The sequence below is a fragment of the Danio rerio genome, chromosome 23 (genome assembly GCF_052040795.2).
Source record: "Danio rerio strain M-AB ecotype USA chromosome 23, GRCz13ab, whole genome shotgun sequence".
Classification (NCBI taxonomy): domain Eukaryota; kingdom Metazoa; phylum Chordata; class Actinopteri; order Cypriniformes; family Danionidae; genus Danio; species Danio rerio.
In genome coordinates this window covers 43,049,580-43,071,610 of record NC_141043.1, presented here as the reverse complement: position 1 = coordinate 43,071,610, position 22,031 = coordinate 43,049,580, and the positions used below count along the sequence as shown (strand labels likewise).

General features: G+C 39.2%; 2 protein-coding genes across 5 annotated transcripts in view; one reads left to right on the top strand and one right to left on the bottom strand.

The window, feature by feature from the left end:
* The first annotated feature begins 1,318 nt into the window (after positions 1-1,318).
* On the top strand, positions 1,319-10,475 carry htr6 (5-hydroxytryptamine (serotonin) receptor 6). 3 transcript variants are annotated; one of them, XR_015523983.1, is made up of 3 exons: positions 1,319-3,415; positions 3,652-3,724; positions 3,797-5,833. XR_015523983.1 is itself a non-coding variant. In XM_087307776.1 (3 exons), exons 1-3 carry the CDS (start codon positions 1,590-1,592, stop codon positions 8,704-8,706), a joined length of 1,467 nt encoding a protein of 488 aa, XP_087163902.1. In that variant the 5' UTR covers positions 1,319-1,589; the 3' UTR covers positions 8,707-10,475. The 3 variants fall into 3 exon arrangements, 1 of the variants encoding a protein (XP_087163902.1); XM_087307776.1 differs by lacking the exon at positions 3,652-3,724 and adding an exon at positions 8,347-10,475 and having other exon boundaries at positions 1,319-2,561; positions 5,630-5,764; XR_015523982.1 differs by having other exon boundaries at positions 1,319-3,724; positions 3,797-5,772.
* The window catches only part of tmco4 (transmembrane and coiled-coil domains 4), a 33,811-nt gene continuing 21,676 nt past the window's right edge, over positions 9,897-22,031 (bottom strand). The window contains exons 11-14 of one of the 2 annotated variants that reach the window (XM_087307757.1): positions 21,481-21,565; positions 21,140-21,257; positions 20,826-20,943; positions 9,897-12,911 (exon numbers count right to left, since the gene is read on the bottom strand). In XM_087307757.1, the coding sequence (XP_087163883.1) occupies positions 12,345-12,911; positions 20,826-20,943; positions 21,140-21,257; positions 21,481-21,565 (888 nt within the window). In that variant the 3' untranslated portion in view covers positions 9,897-12,344. The remainder of the gene's footprint in view (positions 12,912-20,825; positions 20,944-21,139; positions 21,258-21,480; positions 21,566-22,031) is intronic. The other variant, XR_015523961.1, reaches the window with a different exon arrangement.

The following is a 22,031-nucleotide window of genomic DNA, read 5'->3' as shown; positions in this document are numbered from 1 at the left end:
TTTTACTAATCAATATTCAATTGGTGCTTGCACTATGTGTTTAGAACATATAACTCTTTTTGTCCTATTAAAATTACCAGCCTGACCTCACAAGGAAACAACAATTTCATGTTTTGGCAGTTTAGTGGCTAATACAAATTTGTGTGTGTGTGTGTGTGTGTGTGTGTGTACATATATACAGTATATATATATGCTTATCATATCATTTCATTGGGTTAATTTTACATCTGAAAATAGCAGAGATATCAGAAAATCATAATTTTACCTGCAGTGTTTCTGTAAGAAAGAAAATAATTGTGTCAACAAATATGTGAAACTAGGGAGAGTGTTGTAACATGGGGTTAGTTCATTTTTAGCACCCAAAACTAAAATTGTCATCATTTACTCAGCTTTTACTTGTTCCAAACATGTTTGACTTTAATTTACTTTAAATTTTGTAGGTTGTCATTATTTTTGCAATTTTTTGCTTGAATTTAATAGTATTATCGTTTAATTTCTAAATATGTTTGGAGACAAAAATATTGTTTTCATAAATATATCTGTTCAATAAATCTGTTTTGTTTAAATGCACCAAAATACTGAGAAATGGAGAAAGATTTAACTTTTTAAAAAGAGGTGTACTCAATTAATCCGAGCACTGTATATATGTAAAAAAATCTGACAAAAACTGAACATGTGCACATTATGCACTTCACAGGGGGCTTCAGTCTTGTTATCTTGAATGGGGTCCTTCAACTAATTAAAGTTTCCCATGGAACTGCCCGATTAGCATAGTGTCACACCAGAGGACATGCTTTTCAGTGACAAAATCAATCAAGTTCCTTTATTTTTAAAAGTATATAGCCATTTCCTAAAACAGCTTCTTGTAAAATTAGGCCTGAGGTGATTATTAATTCAATTTATAAGAGTTGAACTATGCTTGAGAACTATAAGACTAAAAAATATAACACAGCAGTTTTTATAACAAGAGGTCCACAGAAGACAATGTTTAACCTTTACTGACAATAATAATTATATTCAGTTCTGTCATGTTTGACAATGAAATTGCACCGTCACGTCAACAACCCAAGTACCCAAGTTTTTGTTTTTAATTCACTCATCTAAAAATATCTGCACGGAAGTCTCTCTCGTAACACACACACTCTCTCTCTCTCTCTCTCTCTCTCTCTCTCTCTCTCTCTCTCTCTCTCTCTCCGTTTTAAACACACACACACACAGTCTCTCTCTCGTACCGAAGCCCACCTCTCAGCCGCCCTCCCCCAAAGAGTGTCATCATGACACGTAGCTTTGAAATACTCCGACAGGCACAGAATTGCTCACACTGGTGCAAGGCATTGAAGAAGCCAGATTATTGACAAGGAGATGTGTAATTGTGCGCTGCTCATCTCACGCTAACAAATGGAGTGATGGCAGCAGCAGAATATCCCTGCACTGATGCGAGCAGAGGGAGTGAAATCTCCAACATTGGCAGGAAAAAGATGGAAAGGACTCCTACTACAAACAGGACATCTTGATCTTTTAAGCCACAGATTTCGCAGAGGTGGAAAACTATTTCTCTCTCTCTCAATGAACTTAAAAAAAAGAGCTGGATGCGTGTTCGCTCAGAGGAAGTGCGCACGGTCCTATTCAACTCTCCGATGATGAGTGGCTCACCACCAATCCCTCGAGTAGAAGCGGCATCGGATCTGTGGAAAATTCACAGGAGCTTCAATGACAGCAGTACTATCTCTGACGGCTGGAGCATCGGTGGCAGCGGTCCTTGGCTTCTGGCTGTCATGCTTTCGCTCATAATTCTGGTGACAGCTTGCGGGAACATTTTGCTGATTGCACTGGTGTTTGCGCATCGGTCCCTGCGCTGTACCTCCAACTGCTTCCTGGTGTCCCTCTTCCTGTCAGACTTGATGGTGGCACTGGTGGTGATGCCTCCCGCTATGCTTAATGTGCTGTGCGGGACCTGGGTGCTGGCACCCGGATTCTGCCCCGTCTGGCTTTGCTTCGACGTGATGTGCTGTAGCGCTTCCATCCTCAACTTGTGCGTGATCAGTCTGGACCGCTACCTCCTCATTATCTCCCCGTTGCGATACAAACAGCACATGACCCCACCGCGTGCTTTGTTGTTGGTGGGCGGTGCTTGGGGATTGGCAGCGCTCACTTCCTTCCTGCCTATCAAGATGGACTGGCATAGCTTGGGTCGCATGCAGGAACTTACGGAGGATGATCCTGGCAATGCTACGCATCTGAACTCCTTCTACCCGTCATCTTACTTCCAGCTTTCTAGTTCTGGGATGCCATCGACGCAGTGCCGCCTGCGGGTGACTTTGCCGTTCGCCCTTGTGGCAACCTTTCTCACTTTCTTTTTGCCTTCCACCGCCATCTGTTTCACCTACTGCCGGATTCTGTTGGCGGCCCGAAGACAAGCGCGACAGGTGGAGGCTCTTACTCATCCTGCTTACCCACAACACTCTCTCGGGGAACCGTCCCGTCCTCCCTCTCCCGGTCACGCCATTCAGGATGGAGATGACTACAGTCATCAGGAGCCACCCGGCCTGCGACATGCTCCGGTGAGAAGATTTCTGAGAAATTCGATTGAGATCAACTTGACAAGAAGTTACTAGGTGGAAATTTAGGTGGAATTTTTTAAGTCGGCATGAAATCGAAGATACTCATTTTCCCCTACATCGTGACTACATCTTAGAGAAATGGTCCAGAAATTTGAAATAAAAATAAGAGTCACTTTATTTTGACGGTCCGTTTTTTTAATTTAAGTTACATTGCATCTACATGACAACTAATCCTAATTTGATTATAAGTGGACTGTTAGGTTGGGGCTAGGGTGAGTTGACATGTACTTACAAAGTTTCTTTTAGTCAGTTAAATGTCCGTTGAAGAAACAGTATCAACAGATATTAAGCAGACAGTCTACTAATACTCAGATGGACCAGCAAAATAAAGTGTCACCAAAAAATGTAGCACGGTGCATGATTTGGTTATTTGGGAATCGACTGGATCTTTGGAAGAGGGGCTTTGCAAACAAATCCCAGCAAGCATATCTTGTTTTTAAAAGATGACTAATAGACGTCTAAACATTGTCGTCTTGGCCAAAACAAGGCTAAATGTGGGCTGTCCATAAAAATTCAATAGGCATCAGAATAGGCCAAAACTAGGCTAGTCATCAAAAACACAGAAATGAAAGACTACACATACAAAGTCTGTCTAATCTGTCTATTTGATGACTAGTCTAGTTTTGGGCTATTCCTAGATGTCTATAAGATTTTGACTGACAGCCCAAATTTAGGTTTGTTTTAGCCAGGCTGTCTATGTTTAGATGTCTTTTAGACGTCTATTAAACAATTTTTTTTTTTTTTTTTGCTGGGATTGGAGGAAGATTGTCAAATAGATGCCCTTAAGCAGGGGTGCCCAAACTCAGTCTTGGAGGACCAGTGTCCTGCATAGTTTACCTTCAACACACCTGCCTGGAAGTTTCTAGTATACTTATAAAGAGCTTGGTTTGCTGATTCAGGTGTATATCATTTGTGGTTGGAACTAAACAGGACAACAGCCCTCAAGGACCGAGTTTGGGCACCCCTGCCCTAAATAATTAAAAACCCCACCCTAAAGGCATTTCATGTGACCAAAAGTGAAGAGGGGAAGGGATGGTTATAGCATTTGATGAAAGATTAAAGATTTCGAGGGCAAAATTGACTTCATGCGGATTTTAAAGATTGTTTGGAATAATTCCACTTTAAGCACATGACTGTTTTAGCCTGTTGTTCATACACAAACACACAACTTAAAGCAGGGGTGCCCAAACTTAATCCTGGAGGGCTGGTGTCCTGCATAGTTAAGCTCCAACATCCTTCAACACACCTGCCTGGAAGTTTTTAGTATACCTAGAAAGAGCTTGAATAGCTGGTTCAAGTGTCTAATTTGGGCTGGAATAAAACTCTGCAGGACAACCACCCTCCAGGACTGTGTTTTGGCACCCCTGCCCTAAAGAATTGATAAGTCCACCCTAAAGGCATTTCCTGTGACCAGAAGTGAAGATGGGGAGGAAAGGTTATGCTACTGTAGAGTTCTTTAGTTATATCGTTTTAGTCGTTTGATGTGCAGTGACGCAATCAAATATTTCGCTGAACAGATCAGCCACTTTTGACACTTATAAACAATCATAAAGTCCTCGTTCTGCAGGAATTAGGAGATTTGCTGAAGCTGCAGCTGTCGTGCAGTAAGGGGTTTGCGTCTTTGATAATCTACGACAGTTTGCATTTATTAAACAGTAAGAATGATTAATAAACACATATGAAACAGTCCCTTAAAATTCACGTTTCGTCCTCAGTTTTGGGCTTTGCACTCACACTACAAGCGTACCGCACCAAAGCCCAAGTGAACCTCTGGCACACCTCTTCCAACCAGGCCAGGGCCAACCAAGTGAACCACGCCTGAGCTCGATTCAGAGCACTCACACTTCTTAAACAATCTAGGAAACGGGCCTGGAGAAGGTTCGGATAGAATAGTGTGAGTGCGCCCTAATTGGGGTTGGAACTAAACTCTGCAGGACAACGGCCCTCCAGGACAGTTTGAGCACACCTGCCCTAAAGGATTGAAAACCCCACCCCTAAAGGATTGATAACGGCATTTCATGTGACCAGAAGTGAGGAGGAGCAGGAAAGGTTATGGTATTTGATGAAAGATAAAATATTACTAGGCAAATTAGATTTCATGCCGACTTTAAAGCTTGTTTGGAAAAGTTTTACTTTTAGTGCACGACTGTTTTAGCCTGTTGTTCATTCCCATACCCACCACAAACTCGGTCCTGGAGGGCCGGTGTCCAGCAAATTTTAGTTCGAACCCCAACCAGACACACCTGGGCTAGCTAATCCAGCTTTTACTAGGCTTACTAGAAACTTTCGTGCAGGAGTTTTGAGTCATGTAGGAGCTATAATCTGCAGGACACCAGCCCTCAGGACCAAGTTTGGGCACCCCTAACTTAAAGACATAGTTGTCAAAAACTGAAAACTCTGTCATCATTTACTAACCCTTCACTTGTTAAAAAACGGTTTGAATGTCTTTCTCCTGTTGGAGAAAACATTTTAAAGAAGAATGTTGAAAACCTGTAATCATTGCCATAGCATTTGTTTGGTTAGCAGGTTTTCAGCTGTCTTCAAAATATCTTCTTTAGTGTTTAACAGAAAAAGGACGTAGGGTAAATAGAGAGGAACTCTTTTTTTTTTGGTGAACTATCATCAAGCGAAGTGAAGGCTGTGCGATTACTGGCACAATACTGCATGTAGAGAATTGTGTAGAGAATTCCTTGCACCTTAACAAACACAAAAGGGAAAGGTGAAAGAGATGTGGTGGAAAAGGGAAAAATTCAATTTTAAGGACCGGAAAAAAAAAGTGATGATAGAAAAGATGAAGGTGTCAGAGTGCAATAAGGCACTTGAAGATGAGGAAGGATGCAATAGAAGGGTAAAACCATTTAAGAGAATAGCAAAGACCTTGTCACATTCGAGAGCTTTCATCTGATAGAGGGGAGACATAAACAATTACCCCGGGCCAAGGTAACATTACTACCCATCTCACAGCAGGCAGAAAACTGGATGAATATATTCTTCTCTCTTTCTCTCAGCTGTCGGTGAACAGCGAGCGCAGGCTGGCGCACAGGCAAAGAAAGAGAGCCCTGAAAGCCAGTCTCACCCTAGGAGTGCTGCTGGGACTATTCTTCAGTGCCTGGCTTCCCTTTTTTATCACCAACATGGCACAGGTCAGTCCACAAAACACACTAAATAGCCGTATTCACTTTTATCAGGAATTTAATTTTCTTACTTGGAGTTTTTGTCTTGATTCTTGTCCAAATATCTAAAAGAAGCATTTACTTGACAAGTTAGAATGGTGTTTTCAGAAATATTAAATCAAAATTAAGTTACAGATAAGCAAAATAATCTGCCAATGGCGTAAAGCAAAATTAACAACACAGGCTCATTCTGAAAACGTAGTCCCATGGATGTTACTGAAAACTGTGACTTATGTAGCCGAAAGTATGTATGACTGCATTGAATTTTTGAATAGAACGCTACGTGGCAGTATGACGCCGTTCATTTTCGCGCTTACCGGCTGACCACTTACCTCCGTCTGGAGGGCTTTCCCGCTGCAACCAGTTTGTCCAGTTAGCTCGTCGTGTACGCCGACGGACTTGAGATGCAGAGTAACGCTGACAACGATGATCGGGTTCGAGTCTGGGGAAGAGCGGTTCCAGAAATCAAGACAAAAACAGAATCCAAAAAATAAAGTGAATAACAGGGTGAGAATGTGGTAAATTTCGAAAAAGTGGTAAAAATCAGACGAGGGCTTTTCTTTTTCAGGACGGCTTTTGTAAATTGTTGGTTGGGTTTAGGGAAGTAAGCGGGTGGGCGGGTCAATCGGTAAAATTGGTTGGGTTTAGGAAATAAGGAGGGTGGGTTAGTCGATTGGCCAGTCACAGTCAATCAATCAGTCAGACAGACGGTCGTTCGACAATGGCCTCTTGTGGATTTACGTGAGAACAGCATGGGTGTGAACAGCATTTGCAAGAGACATTTGAGATACGAAAAAGCGCACACAGCGGCCTCTTGTGGGTTCGCAAAAACAAAAACCGCAAAAATATGACTTCCGGGACGTATTTCGCAGTCTCCAGAAACGTCCACAGGACTACGTTTTCAGAATGAGCCTGGGTTGAAAAATAATCTGTCGAAGGGTTAAGCATAATAATCTGCCAATAAAGGGTAAGAAAAAATAATCTGCCAATGGGGTAAGAAAAAATAATCTGCCAATAGGTAAGCAAAATAATCTGCCAATAGGGTAAAGAAAATAATCGTATTGTAGGTTTAATATAGGGCTGTGTGATATGGGCAAAAGAAACCCATCATGATTTTCTTGAACAATATTGCGATTTCGATTTTAATAACGATTTTGTCACAGACCGACCGAATCTGTGTTTACAGTGTGAATCTGAAATATATTTCAAAAGAAAAACAATTAGATCTTTATCGAAGACCTGTAACATGTCTCTAAAACAATAAAAATCACCAATTAAAACTGTTAATTAGAACAGAACAATTAGAACAGATCTATGGCAAAACAAATGTGTGTATGTGAGTGAGCGGGCCATCAAACTCAAATAAGGCTTGATTTTTTGATTCAAATCTCTTTTCAAACAAACTTTAAATTGAACTTTTCAGAATGCTGCACAGTAAATCACATAACAAGAACCCAAACACCCAGTGCTTTTTAATTCTCTTCATACATAAAAGTTGCACAGGAGCTGCCACAATGTTTTGTTAGATTGTAATTCTCAGAGAAAACGGTTGAGGGTCACTGAGCTACGACAAAGGAGCAACCACAAATCGAGTTGAAGATGCTGAAGGAAGCAACGTGCTCCAGCTTTCCACACACTTTTAGACGCAATATATGACTGACTTACAAATGACCTGGTTCTGCCATACATCAGCCTTCTTATCCAAATACATCAGCCTGTATCCAAAGTAAGTTAATCCTAAACCACAGATGTTGACTTTTTTGGCACCTAGTCCTCCTGTGCTGAACTCATCATCCTTACGCAGGCTATTCAGTATCCTGTTCTAGCGCTCTGTTCAGGCATGCTGCATTATGATTGGTTCAAATCCCATACTGCGGGAAAATCGTGCTGTAAGCCGATTTAGAAATCGCACATGTCTAAAACACGATTTCTATACGATTTAAATTGATCACACAGCCCTAGTTTAAAATAAGAATATTTTACTTACCCCAATGGCAGATAACTGATCTCATTTTTAAGGAGGGAAAAAAATCCATAATTTTTGACTCATTGCTGAAAACAAAACAGTATTTTATACTCGTCTTGAAAATTGATTTAAGAATTTTTAAATAATTGGACAAGAAACACAAACTCTTAAGTAAAAAACGCCTTTTTTAGCAATGACTCAACCAAGATCAAGATAAACCTTGGCCTCAACAAGCATGCAACAAAAAAAGATGCCGAACTTAATTTCAGTACCACAACTTGACAACAACAGAAGCTTCTCATTTAATTCAGTAATGATTCCTTGTCCTGCTCTCAAGCTTTCAATGATCCCGTCCCCCATCTGTGTCCCTCACTTTGCTCAGATTTCAAGCTTCTGGGCAAGCCTGTCTCTAGCCCTCCTTCACACACAATATGGTGTGTGAATAGCACTCCATCTCCGTCTCCTACTCTCACTTTCTATATTCGCGGTCTCCCATGAACTAGACATCTTTGACCTTTTCCACCTCTCCGCTACTGAGTCTCGATATTGACGTTGTGATCTAAGACCTTTTTTTCTGTGCATTCAGGCGGTGTGCGAGTGTGTACCACCCTCCTTCTTCGACGCCATCACCTGGTTGGGCTACTGTAACAGCACCATGAACCCAATTATTTACCCGATGTTCATGAGGGATTTCAAGAGGGCTTTGGCAAGGCTTCTACCCTGCTGCTCTTCATCTCAAGCACCACGTAGGCCATCGCTGCCTCTTTCTCTTTCTCTACGCAACTCAGGGGAGCCACAACTACCCAGCGAACCCCCCTCGCTCGTGTCTGATCCGCCTCAACTACCTGCGACGGCAACAGATGCAGTTAACCTTCTGGATGCAGAACACGCTGGGATCGACCTGCCGCTGTTGTTACCCAACCAGGTCGATACTTTAGATGATTGATACGTGGATTGAAACCACAAACACTGTGGACGGAAAGATGTGTGACTTTTGTTATTATCAGGGTTCCTGATCAGGTCATGGAATTTCTGGAATACGATGTAATTTTTAGAAGGTCTATTCCAGACATTCCAGATGTTTCTGTCCTAAATCAGGGATTATCAGGGATTTTTGTCTGTCATGTAAAACATTAACTAACATTGATCAAGATTGCGATCTAAGGGGGCCATTCACATATCATGTCTTTCGCGCATACAAGTTTGTTATTTCTAATGGAGGCTAACTTTTCAGATTGCCGCAAGTGCACTGTGAGTCATGTGACTAGAAATAACCAATCAGCTTCCCACTTTTTGAATAGAATATAAAGTTTTAAGTAATGTTCATTCATCCATTATCCTTCGGCTTAAGGCTGATTTATACTTCTACGTCAAGCGCATTATTATTGACATCTCATAGATGTTGATCTACCTTTATCATTGCACACACTTTGTATCATCTTATTTAACAAGTTTAAGAGTCTATTTAACACTTATGTTTATTTTACTAAAAAGAGATCAGATATTTTATTTAAATATTTTTCCTTTTGACTATTAAAACCATTTATCTTAGTAATGTTGGTTAATTAAAATAAAGTGGCTAAATAAAATCCTAATATTCCTAAATGTATTGTTAAAAATATTTAATAATTACAGATACCGAATGATATGAAACATGATATTGTGATCATTTTTTTTGCAATATCGCCCAGCCCTATGATGCACCTGGTGCTTATAGACGTGATGTGTGAAAGGCCTCTAAATATGCTGATTTGGCAGCAATTTTTTTCAAATTACATCAATATTTGCAGGATTTCTTGAGTTATTTTACTGTGAAAATAAACACAAAGTTACACATCTTAGTTCTTGAAGACTTTTTTGACCTGGAGAAACATTGGTCTGTTGAGTATGAGTATGCTGAGAGAAACAAAGAGAGAAAGTATTTATCATATAAAGCCTTACTCCATCATATTTGCAACATGACTCTTAAGTAATGAAAATAAACGGTTAAAATCTTAATATAATATAGTAATCGTAATATAATCTTAATATAAAACAATGCAGATTGTGTGGAAGAAATCTGAACAGTGCCCTTGATGGCCAAAGGATATAAGCTGCAATTAAAATATAATAATAATGTTATTGATTGCAGAATCATTGAAATTCACTGTTTTATTAATTGAAAGTGAGGCTTAAAGTCATGGAATTTGACATTTGGTTTAAAGTGAGAACCTTGTATTCTTAGATTATGAAAAAAATGTGTTAAAATCTATAGGATGAGTGTTAATGGGATAATAATGGCCAAACTGGAAGGCTGCATCGCTCCTTAAGGCAGATCACGGAGATTGTACATCTAGAACAGATTCAACACGCATCCCATTCATTACCATAACAACCAAAACAACAGATGGATAAAGCAGACGAGAGGGAAAGAAATCGCACTAATACCTCACACAATGTCAAGTGGGTTGTCTGTGGAGCTGTAATTCACATCTTAATTAAACAACAAGCCACTTCTAATGAAAGGGGGCAAATGGTACACACAAAAATACTAACAGTGTTCACACAGCAGTTTATGTTTTGCAGTGCTATTCAATCTAAATTAGATGATATCCAGTTGTAACTTTAAGGGTAAGTTCACCCAAATGTTTTAATGGTGTTATTCATTACCATTTGTTCCAAACCCTTGAGAGCTTTGTTTTGTCTTCAGAATACAAATAAATATATTTTAGGAGAAATCTGAGAGCTCCCTCATCCTCCATATGCTTCGAGGTTCAGAGAGGTACTAAAAAGCATCCTCAAAACACACCATATGCCTTCAGTCGTTCAATTAAAATATTATTAAGCTACAGAGAATACCTATGAGCACACACAAAACTAAAAATATCGACTGAACACCGCAAGGTTGGTACGACTGTCGTTCGCTTAGAGCGCCAGTTACGCTTGCGCCACTACTACTAAGATACTAATGCAAGGTGTTATTCACTTAAATTGGCCAACCAATTTGATTGCGCAATTGTTCCGCTACCTCTTCCTCCTCTAGTAACATGCCGGATCCGTCACCCCGATCTGTTCCGGGACCTTGCAATTTACAAATTAAGCACTGTGCACAATATATTGTTTCAGCATCGATACCGCAATGTGCAAATCTGAAATAGTCACATTGCAGGATCGGCAATGTTGAGTCGAGATTATAATTAACCAGAATGCAAAACATATGCAAAGTTTAACGCAATTTTTTAAGGCCTGTGACTATGTAAAATTTATAGCAAATTTAAACCATTAGGGCACAACAAATGATCATGATCATAATTTTATTTTATTTATTTATTCATACTATGAAGATATAGTAGTCCAGTGTTTCTCAACCACGTTCCTTGAGGACCACCAACACTACATGTTTTGGATGTCTCGTATGTCTTTCACATCTATTACAGGTCTTTCAGTCTCAGCTAATGAGCTGATGATCTGAATCAGGTGTGCTTGGTTAAAAAAAAATAGGGCTGCGCCTGAAATCGCAGACTACTCAGTAGGTACTGCATTTGAATTTAAATGTACTACTCGGCCGTTAAAAAAGTACGTTCTATACATTATGAATGTCTGTAGTATGAATGGAACTCGGACATACTACGGTACATTCGCCAGTTTGTCCTTCATGAACACTCTCACGTGGCATCATGGGATAACGTAGCGTTCATCCGAGCGACTTTAAAATCTCGCCGGAAGTAGAAGGTCATCCGGGTACTTCTGGCATACTGTTTTTCAAACTTATGAATTCAGACATAAAAAGTTTTTAGCGTACAACATAGTATGGAAGTATGCAATTTTGGGCGCAGTTATGGAAAATGTGCAGAGCTGGTGGTTCACTGCATTATTCAACATTTGAGGATGTTTTTAAATTCATTTATTATTTTTTCCGCCACAGCGGAATGAACTGCCAACTATTCCAGCAAATGTTTTACGCAGTGGATGCCCTTCCAGCTGCAATCCAGTACTTGGAAACATGTATACACACTCATTCACACAAACTCATACACTACAACCACCAATTTAGTTTATTCAGTTCACTATACCACATGTCTTTGGAATGTGGGGGAAACTGGAGCACCCAAAGGAAACCCACGCAAACACGGGGAGAACATGCAAACTCCACATAGAAATGCCAACTGGCCCAGCCGGGACTCGAACCAGCAGCCTTCTTGCTGTGAGGCAACAGTGCTAACCACTGAGCCACCGTACCATCTGTTTTTCCTTTTGACATACAGTAAGATTACTTTGCTCACCCCACTGGCAGATTAATTTGATTGTTTTAAGGAAAAACTCACTTCATTTTAAGAATTTTGAGACATATTTGGACAAGAAATAAGTCACAAAAATATCTAAGTAAGAAAAGCATTTACTTTGCAGTGTACCATTTCCTGTTAATTGTCTATTTTCAATACTCAAACTCTGTTTATATGATTCTGGCTCAATCCTATGTCCGACCATAACCTTAATAGCAGCAAATTCAACTCTCAGGAGTTTCACTGAAATTATTTACCATCCAGATCAACATTCTGAGAGTGAATTATGGAAATAAGGCATAATGTTTTACATTTTTTTTTTTTATCTTGGCTCAGAAATGGCAGGTTTACCATTGCCTAATTGATCTCGTGCTTCAGTTGTGTTTGCACATTCAGTAGTCCAGTGTGTGTCCTCCCAGTCCCAAGACTTCTGCTCAAACTCTGAGTCACTTTCATCTTCTCTGCCTGTTTGCTTCTGTTCCTGAGATAATTCGACATGATCTTCACCTCTGGGATCACAAGGCGAATGTGTATTCCTCCCTTCGGAGGGTTCAAGGATGCCATCGGATTCACTAATGGAGTCGAGTAAATCGGATATATCAGGAATATCCCAGCCATTCTCAGAGTCCTGCCTCTCGCACCGCACTTCGCTCTGCTTTTGGTTTTCATCAGCATTTTCATCAGTAGTGTCTGAGAGATCTCTGATGTTTAGAGATGGTGTTATTTTACCTTCACTCTGACCGGCTGATTCTGGAGTGTCTGCTTTTTCCTGAGATACATGAACCAGCTGTAGTTTACCACTCATTGCTCCAGTTTCTTCCCTGGTAGGAACCCCCACTGCTACGAGGATGGTGTCCATCTGACGCATATAATCCAGGTGTCCTTTTACCTGTGAGGTGGATAGAAAACATACTCAGTATTCATAAAAATACTTTTAACGGTTTATTAATAATTCTTTTTCAGTGCTTGCAATGTGTTAATATATTCAGGCATGCACATAAGTGGTTCACACAAGAACATGCATGACTTAAATAAGAAATGCGAAGGGTTCAGACTAATCTTTTCCAAACTGGGGGCAGATTTTAATGTCTACTCACAGTTTTAGATTAACAAAATATTATACTAAAATTATAATATAATATAATATAATATAATATAATATAATATAATATAATATAATATAATATAATATAATATAATATAATTATAATATAGATTCATTTATTCATTTTCCTTCGGCTTAGTCCCTTATTTATCAGGGGTCACCCCAGCAGAATACTGCCAATTATTCTGGCGTATGTTTTACACAGTGGATTCCCTTCCAGCTGCAACCCAGTACTGGGAAACACCCATACACACTCATTCACACACACTCATACACTACAGACAATTTTAATTCTTTAATATTAAATTCTTCAATATTTTCTTTCCAATTTCTGTTTAAAGGGGTGGTCCACTGCGATATCATATTTGAAACTTTTGTTGATGTGTAATGTAGCTGCGTGAACATAAACTAAATCTCTGAATGTAAGACGCTAAAAGTTCAATGCAAAGAGAAACATTGGGTTTTACATAGTTACAGATCTTAGCAAAGCCTACAGCGAACAAATTTGGGGACTACAAAAAATACATCTGGGCTAGTGAGATCATAAGAGCTTCCGATTACATGCATTCACCTCTCGCACACACCCTGTGCAGTGAAGGGGCATGGCCAGAGGTGCTGTACTGTTAAAGCAGAGAAAGCTAAAATGCCGACCGAACGCTGCTATTTCCACAGAGCTTCTTTTGTTTCTGTATTTGGGCTTCCAAAAGACACGACACAAAGAGAGAAGTGCTCACAGTTTTATTTTAATTCTGTTCCAAAGAAATTATTTTTTTTAAAAAGAAGATGTAGCGCTAGCATTTGACAAACGAGAACTTCCAGAATCTCTCCCAGTTCAGTGCTGGACTCCATTAAAACTCCTCCAATTGTCGAAGCTGTGGACTTTGAGGAAAAACCTGTAAGCGTATTTATTTGTTCAAATTGATCAACTACAGGCACAGTTTTTAGCATTAACAGTATGTTGTGGCAAGGACTTAAACAAGGATGTAAACAATGGGAAATCCTGTTTGCTGTGTGCTAGAGATCTGCACGAGACTAAATTTTAAATCCCAATCCTGCTCCCGCCTGGTTTTAGCCCGAATCCGACCGCTCCCACTTTCAATTTGTTCATTTGTTGTTCCGCTGCCCGACCCGCCACGCCCGTTCCCACAAAACCGAAAACCACCCAGCTACAGAGTCCAGACACCCTATAGGTTGTCTGTATAAACTGACACACACACACACACACACAGCAACAAACAAGCTAAACGCAGCATCTCGCTGTCTCATTCACACACATACATATGCATACTCGATCGCTCAGGAGTCAGGAGCGATATTGTTAGACTGCCCGCCTGACAGAAATGTCATGCTCCCTTGTAAAAGTACAATGAAATCGAAATTCAGAACCTATAATCGACCTTGTGTAAAGTCATATGACCCTACTCTGTTAAGGCTACTTTATACTTCTGTATTTAACGTCTGCAGTTGCATACTTTTGTGAGCACATTAAATGTGAGCATATTTTTTTTGTACAAAACTTAGAGTTAGGTGAACTATGAAGGCAAAAAAATGAAATAAATAAAATAATTGTTCATTATTTGTAATCAGAATTGATCAATTAATCGAGATTGAGATTTTAGGCCAAATCATCCAGTCCTATTTTTAGTATTTTTAAAATACAACACAGTATTTTATTTTGATACTTGTTGTGGCTGCTGTATTTTGTAGTTTATTTTAATACAATTAAAATGTATGTATTTGATATTTTATTTTATAATACTATACATTTTAATGTGTTTTTGCCCATCCTTGCCTTAATACATTTACAAAATGCACAAGTTACGCCTCCCACTGACTAATAATCACCATTTCAATGAGCCACTGCGATATTTGCATAATAATTTGTGACGGATGATTATTGGACTGATTTAGCTACATCTGCCTGACACATTTGGTGACATCTGCTGACTGAGTTTTAGATTCAAGTGTCTCTAAATCTAAAACTCATACACTATTCCTGCGCTGCTTTACAGCCGCTGCTATTTATTTCAGGGAATGCAAATTTAGTAACTCATTAACATTTCTTCACATGCCAAAATGAAGGTGCAATTCTTCACATGCCTCGCATTGCAGTCACATAACCAGAGCTCTTAAACTAAATACCTTGCCATATCTTCCGCTGTTTTATCTCCGAAGCTGTATAATTAACATGGAAATCATTTTACTGCAGGAAAACATAAGATGACGAGACTCGCATATTCAGCTGAAGTCGAAATCATTAGCCCTCTGGTGATCCCTTTTTCAAATATTTCTCAATTGATGTTTAACAGAGCAAGGACATTTTCACAGTAATTCCTATAATACTTTTCTTCTGAAGAAAGTCTTGTTTGTTTTATTTTGGCTAGAATAAAAGCTGTTTTTAATTGTTTTAAAACATTTTACAGTCAATAGTATTAGCTTCCTGAAGCAATATTTTTTTAATTGTCTACAAAACAAACCACTGTTATAAAATAACTTGCCTCATTACTCTAATTAACCTAGTTAAGACCTAAGTTTCCACTTAGTGGTACCATATGGTTCGGTACGATTTTAATTTTATGGCCGTTTCCATTGTCAAAATGTGCAAAAAAGCAAACCATACCGTACCACTTTTTGGGTACACAAAAGGGTACCAAAAAGCGGAGCTAGACGCACAGCTGAACGCCATTGGTTTACAGAGAAATGTCACTAGCACAAACACAAGCCAGGAGAATGAAAATAAAGAAACCGCCAAACCGCCATCGTGATACTATATGCATAATATAATATAATAACAAGCCAAAGTCAATCCAAGCTCAAACAAACCAGCCTGATCTCAACCTGGAAACGCAAATATTTTACGTTTTGTCAATTTAGTGGCTAATTCATACGCATTGGTAAAATGTACCATTTTAAATTGGCGTGGCACCCAACCCCACCCCTAACCCCAACTATCATTGAGTGATGAGCAAGTCATACTAAATTGTACAAATTAGATCGTACGAATTCATACAATTCCACTAAAACAAAAGGTTACAAATTTCCGTGAGATTGCATAAAACAAACCTTGTTGTCGTCTTAATGAACAGCCTCAAAGCCAAGAAGAACAAAATCTGCCATGTCCTGTTGTTGTTTTACGAGCCCGTCTAATAGTGTGAGCGGTTTCAGAGAGCTCACCAGACATCCATATTTGAAATATCAAACTTCTTGAGCTAAGAACAACGTGCGTAATTACTGAAGTGCTTCTGACAGCCGATCCTTTCAGAAACGGATAAACGTGAGAGTGAAATGTGAAAATTCTAAGAAGAAGCTCGAAAAAACAGAGCAAATGATCCTTTCAGCAACATAAAACATGAACAAACTGCCATGTTTAACTATTATCATCACCTTTTGGACTATTATGAACTCTGGACGGCAGAATTTCTTTTTAACAGCGGTTACATGTACTGTTGAAGATTAAAGATACAGATGAGAGGTTTGCTCTGACTGTGGGCTATGTGCTGCTTGTTGTTTTTGAACCCAAATAAGGTGTAAATGTATGCTGTGTAGTTTTTCTTTAATTGGTAACATATCAGAGACTGTAAAGGGCTGTATGTGTTCATATACGCTGCATTTATTTATTTAAGTTACAGAAGTTACAGAAGGTTATTTCGCCCTATTATTGATCTGCTTTTATAATCAAATCATGTTCATTGAAAATATAGTGAACATTTATACAAAATGTGTAGAAAGCATTTATTTTGCGAGAAGTTCTTCTCGTATAATATGTGAATGACCAATACAGCTTTACTTTGACATTTCCTCGGGCGAGAATGACGTCAACTGAAACTTTCTGTCGTACATCACGCCCATCAAAAAGGTACAATAGGTACCCTTTCAGCAGTGGATACACAAGCCTGATAAAGGTGACCCATAATAATCCGTACCGTACCGTTCTGTACCACTCACTGGAAACGAGCCATAAAAGTCACTTTAAGCTGAACACTAATATCTTCAAATATTACGTACTGTCATCATGACAAAGATAAAAGAAATACATGATTAGAAATGAGTTATTAAAATTATTATGTTTAGAAATCTGTTGAGGAAAATCTTCAGAAAATGGGGAAGGCTAATATTTCAGACTTCAGCCGTGTGTTATTTCTGTCCTGCATTAATGGCACTGTGATGTAACCTGTATTTGTATGTGTGTGAGGTAAGAAATATCTCAGAGTGTTGAGTGTTTTGTTTACAACATGTCAGGGTAGATGATGAGACTATTTTTGCTCTGTGTATCTCTGAAGGGATTGTTATTATGAATGGATCCTTTTGTATCGAAGCGTCTTGATATTTTCTATATTTGTGCATTGCAATGCCCCCTCATTTTGTCAAGGTAACGGAGCTAGATTTAAGTACTCCACTCGAATATCAAATAGCAACTTCCTGCGACGGTAATTACAGTAATTGTCGTCTTTTGTGACTGACAATTTAACAATGCCCTTTCCATTCCGAGCACGGGGGCGTTCTGGAAAATCATTTTTAGCCATAAAAAGTAACTTCAGATAACTTATAGTCTTAACCAACAGGACGGAAATTAAACATCAAATCTGTGATAATATAATGTCATGACATTACATTGAATCATTCCTCTTGAATTGAATTTGAATCTAAATGCATCTCACACACACAGAGAACATTTACTGAGAGTTTCAGGGACTTGAAGGGATAAAACTATGGCCTTAGGTGATTTATAAAAAGTCAATGGCTATTATTACGTTGAAAGGCAAAAAATAAACATATAGAGGCAATAAAAATTTAAAGGGGTGGTCCAGGGTGTATTTTTAGAGCTTGGGGGGGTACAAAGCAATGTGTGCTCATGCTTCATTTGTAGAAAATCACGTTATTTTTTCATATCTTAGTTTAATTATATACTGCTCCTCAGCTTACATGAAAACGACTGTTATATTTCCTAGTTTGTCCGAAAGCTCGCCCTAAAGAGGCTCTGATTGGTCAGCTAACATAATGTGCTGTGATTCATGTCACCAGAAAGCATCTCTGCTATAACAGTGTATCTGGCCATGCCCCTTCACTGTGCAGGGTGTATGTAAAAAATCAAAATCAAATCAAGAGACTCTGGTCAAAAATCATTTTGGGTCAAAAATCATTGGTCAGCTCTGATTGGTCAGCTGACAAATTGAATTGGGTTGGGTCAGTTATTGGGTCACATTTAACTGGCAGTGTAAACAGGGTGCTTCATCAGAGAGGGAAAGCCACGCCCACTAGAGCGATCTCTCCCTCAGTAGTATAGACAGCCCTAAGTGAGAAGCAGCCATCCACCATTAGAGTTTTTAATATGCTGCTATGGTGACACATTTATAGCTCCGCCCTCTTTTCAAAAGTGGTCTGGGACTACAATCTCATTTGAATTTAAAGTGACAGTCAGCAAAATGGCACAATTTGCATAAAAGCCTAAAAGGGTCAGTTTCAAAGAGTTATAAAACATTATTTGTGTGGTATTTTGAGCTAAAACTTCACGTACACACTCTAGGTATATCAGAAATTTAGGCTCCATTAACATTAATCAGACTCTCTAGTTTTTTGCGATCCCGTGATCGCTGGATTAAACGCAAAATTGTTGAAAGTGTTTGCGATCCTGCGAAATTCTTTATTTAAACGCAAAATAATCGCAAAAAAATTTAATAATCTCATAAAACATCCAATTGCAAACCTTTTAGACACATTATATTTATTTCAGTTTGCAATTAATGGTTTTACGTGACTTATAAATATTGCATACGCAGCACACGTGATGTATTTGAGTGTCACGTGTAACGTCTCACCTGCGCCCTCACAACCATTACATTTTATGGAATGGGGCAGGGGGAAATTTCAGCCTGTGCAGTAAGCAGACGCGGATGAAGTGCGAGTGATTTACATGTGAAGTCAATGCAAAGATGGGATATAGACATCCTGTGGCGTGAATATGGCATTATGTGTATTTGACACGCTTCAGACTGCAAAAGAAAGTTGGACCAAACATCTAACAAATGGAGCAGTAAAAACAAACAGATGGAGATTGGTTTAAGGATGACGGCCGCTGGACGTGGCTGAATTGAAGGGTATTATTTCTGCTTTACATGTATGGCTGGTATTATGGTGTATATAGTATTGATAAATGTTTTCGTTTAACTCTTTCCCTGCAGTTAACGAGAGAAAACGCTTCAGTGCGACACGTTTTACGGCAATCCGTGTTTTAAGTGTATTATGGTAGGGGAAGACCTAACGCATGTGCTGTGTGAGCTACATGATGTCAGATGCTCCAGGTATTGAAATCTGAGAGAAAGTAAAATCATGGATAAAGAAGAAAAAAAAGAAAAAAGAGTTATACAACCTTCCTTTGGCTTAATCCCTACAGTTTTAGATCTTGTCTTGACAAGAGACCAAAATAAAGAAGCTTTATTTTTATGATTTGTGTCATTATCATTGTGTCAGATTGCACACCTAACATCGTAAGCTACCTAATATAGTAAAAAAAAGAAATACATAAATTTATATCCCAAAATTGTCCACAAATCACCGCCACATAATCAGTCACGTTTATCGCCAAAAAATCACAAAACAATTGTGAAAAACTAGGGGGTCTGACTAATGCCGAGCTCAGACTGCATGATTTTCAAAGTAGTCGTGTCACAGATGTTTTCACACCGCATGACTATCTGGGCTAGAAGTTTGTTGCTGCTTTGTTTACACTGCAAGATGGATCGGCGACAGGGGCTTTCACATTGCATGACTTTAAGATAGGAAGAATCGCCGACAACTTCGTCCAAATCACGTCTCACAGCCAAAAACACATCGTAACTTTTGTTATTAACTACATAACGAGAAAGAAGCCTTTAATGGGGTAGATAATGTGCATATTTGCTCACCTGGGTTTGAAGGGAATTAGCAATTTCTCCTTAACTTTCTTGTTTAACTTTCTGTATGAAACGTCAAACAGACACGGGTGCTCCTCCACTAAGTTGGTTTTTCCACCATTTCTTGGGTTCAAATAAACCGAAAAAGAGCGCTTTTAACTTCTGCCTCAACCTCCCGCTGGCCTGCAGGTACACACACACACACAAGTGAATGCCGCTCTCTCATTGGCTGTAGGCGATCGCCGATGTCATTTTCAGTCAAAACTCATTTCACACGACATGATTTGAATCGCCGACAGCTCCAGATATTTAGCATGCCAAATATCTCACAGGCATCGGCGACTCATCGGCGATTCTTTCAGTTCGCGTCTTTGATAGCTCAAAGTGTGTGATTGTCACTCACGTGCACGAGCACCGATTTGCCTGTGATTTCAGGCATTTTTCAACGATTTCTCAAAACCTGTCGGCAAGTCTAAATCTGGCCAAAAATCATGCAGTCTGAACTCAGCATGATACATTTTAGTTTTACAACTGTGTGTTAGAACGAAAATGATCCATGTCCACACTGGCGTTTCACCTAGCGTTTCTGAAAAGATCTCCGCCCACACTATACTGCTTTGTTTTTTTGTTGTTTTTTACTCTTAAAGTGCCAGGAGACATAGAATTGTATTTTATGCATCAAAAATCAATGTCTCAGGTAAAAGCCTTCAATGTTCTACTAAAGAAAACAAGCAACCCATCTTGTATAGCTGGGGGGTGAGTAAATTAGTGCTTCTTTAATATCAAATGCACATTTGGGTTTGCTTACCACTGATGACAGATCCACATTGACTATTTTGCGGTCTTTCGAACTGATTGGCTGAAGTCCGGCAACACACAGCTGAACAGATGAACTTCTGTACAGATATCCAAGTAGCCAATCCCCTCTAAATAAAATCAAAATAAACAGATAATAACAAACATGTTCATGTAGCACTGTGAATTAAAAAGAAAGAAAAAAACTCCACAAGATGTCTTATTTGTTAATGTTTGATGCATTATGTTACTTTTTAAGAAATAAGTAAATAAAATAATACAACAAGGAAAAACTTAAGTTCATATTACTGGAAAATACCATCTTACCTGCAATAGCCATTAACAATCTTCCCAGCAACTACTCTGGATAGTCTCTGCCAGGCTTTCTCAGACCCGTCCACAGGAGCTCCCAGCAGCACCACGTCCTCCACCACACCTTCACTACCTGACGATAATAAGAGTCTTTCAGATTCTCATTTACAGCCTCACACCTCTCAGATTCACTCTTTCATTAGCTGACAAAGAGATCACGACTCCAGTCCGGCAGGCAGGAAATTTGGCCATGTTCAGCTCTGTCTTACAGACACTTTTCTGAGAAGCAAGGTCTGAAAGACAAAAGGATGTTCCCACGTTATCTACAACTCATTAAAATGAAAAGAAAATCGTACCTTGATCATTAGCCAGCTCCTCAAGGCAGAAGTAGATGACTCGAGCTCCCAGACTAAAGCCGATTAGATTGACGGGACGCTTTCCCTGCATGGAGAAGAGAGTGGATAATTAAACAAATATATCTGAAATTAAGTTAACACTTTAAACTAATGTTAATGTACACTAACCTGCCACTTTATTAGGTACAACTTGTTAACGCAAGTTTCTAATCAGCCAATCACATGGCATCAACTCACTGCATTTAGGCATGTAGACATGGTCAAGATGATCTGCTGCAGTTCAAACTGAGCATCAGAATGGGGAAGAAAGGTGATTTAAGTGACTCTGAATGTGGCATGGTTGTTGGTGCCAGATGGGCTGGTCTGAGTATTTCTGCTGATCTACTGGGATTTTTACACACAACCATCTCTAGGGTTTACAGAGAATGGTCAGAAAATGAGAATATGCAGTAAGCAGCAGTTCTGTGGGCACATATGCCTTGTTGATACCAGAGGTTAGAGGAGAATGACCAGATCAATAAACAATAACTCAAATAACCACTCGTTATGAC

Coding starts and splice junctions, on each gene's coding strand:
- htr6 (XM_087307776.1), top strand. CDS start 1,590: ATGCGTGTTCGCTCAGAGGAAGTGCGCACGGTCCTATTCAACTCTCCG. Junction 2,562..5,629: donor CCGGCCTGCGACATGCTCCG/GTGAGAAGATTT, acceptor TCTTTCTCTCAG/CTGTCGGTGAACAGCGAGCG. Junction 5,765..8,346: donor TTATCACCAACATGGCACAG/GTCAGTCCACAA, acceptor CTGTGCATTCAG/GCGGTGTGCGAGTGTGTACC.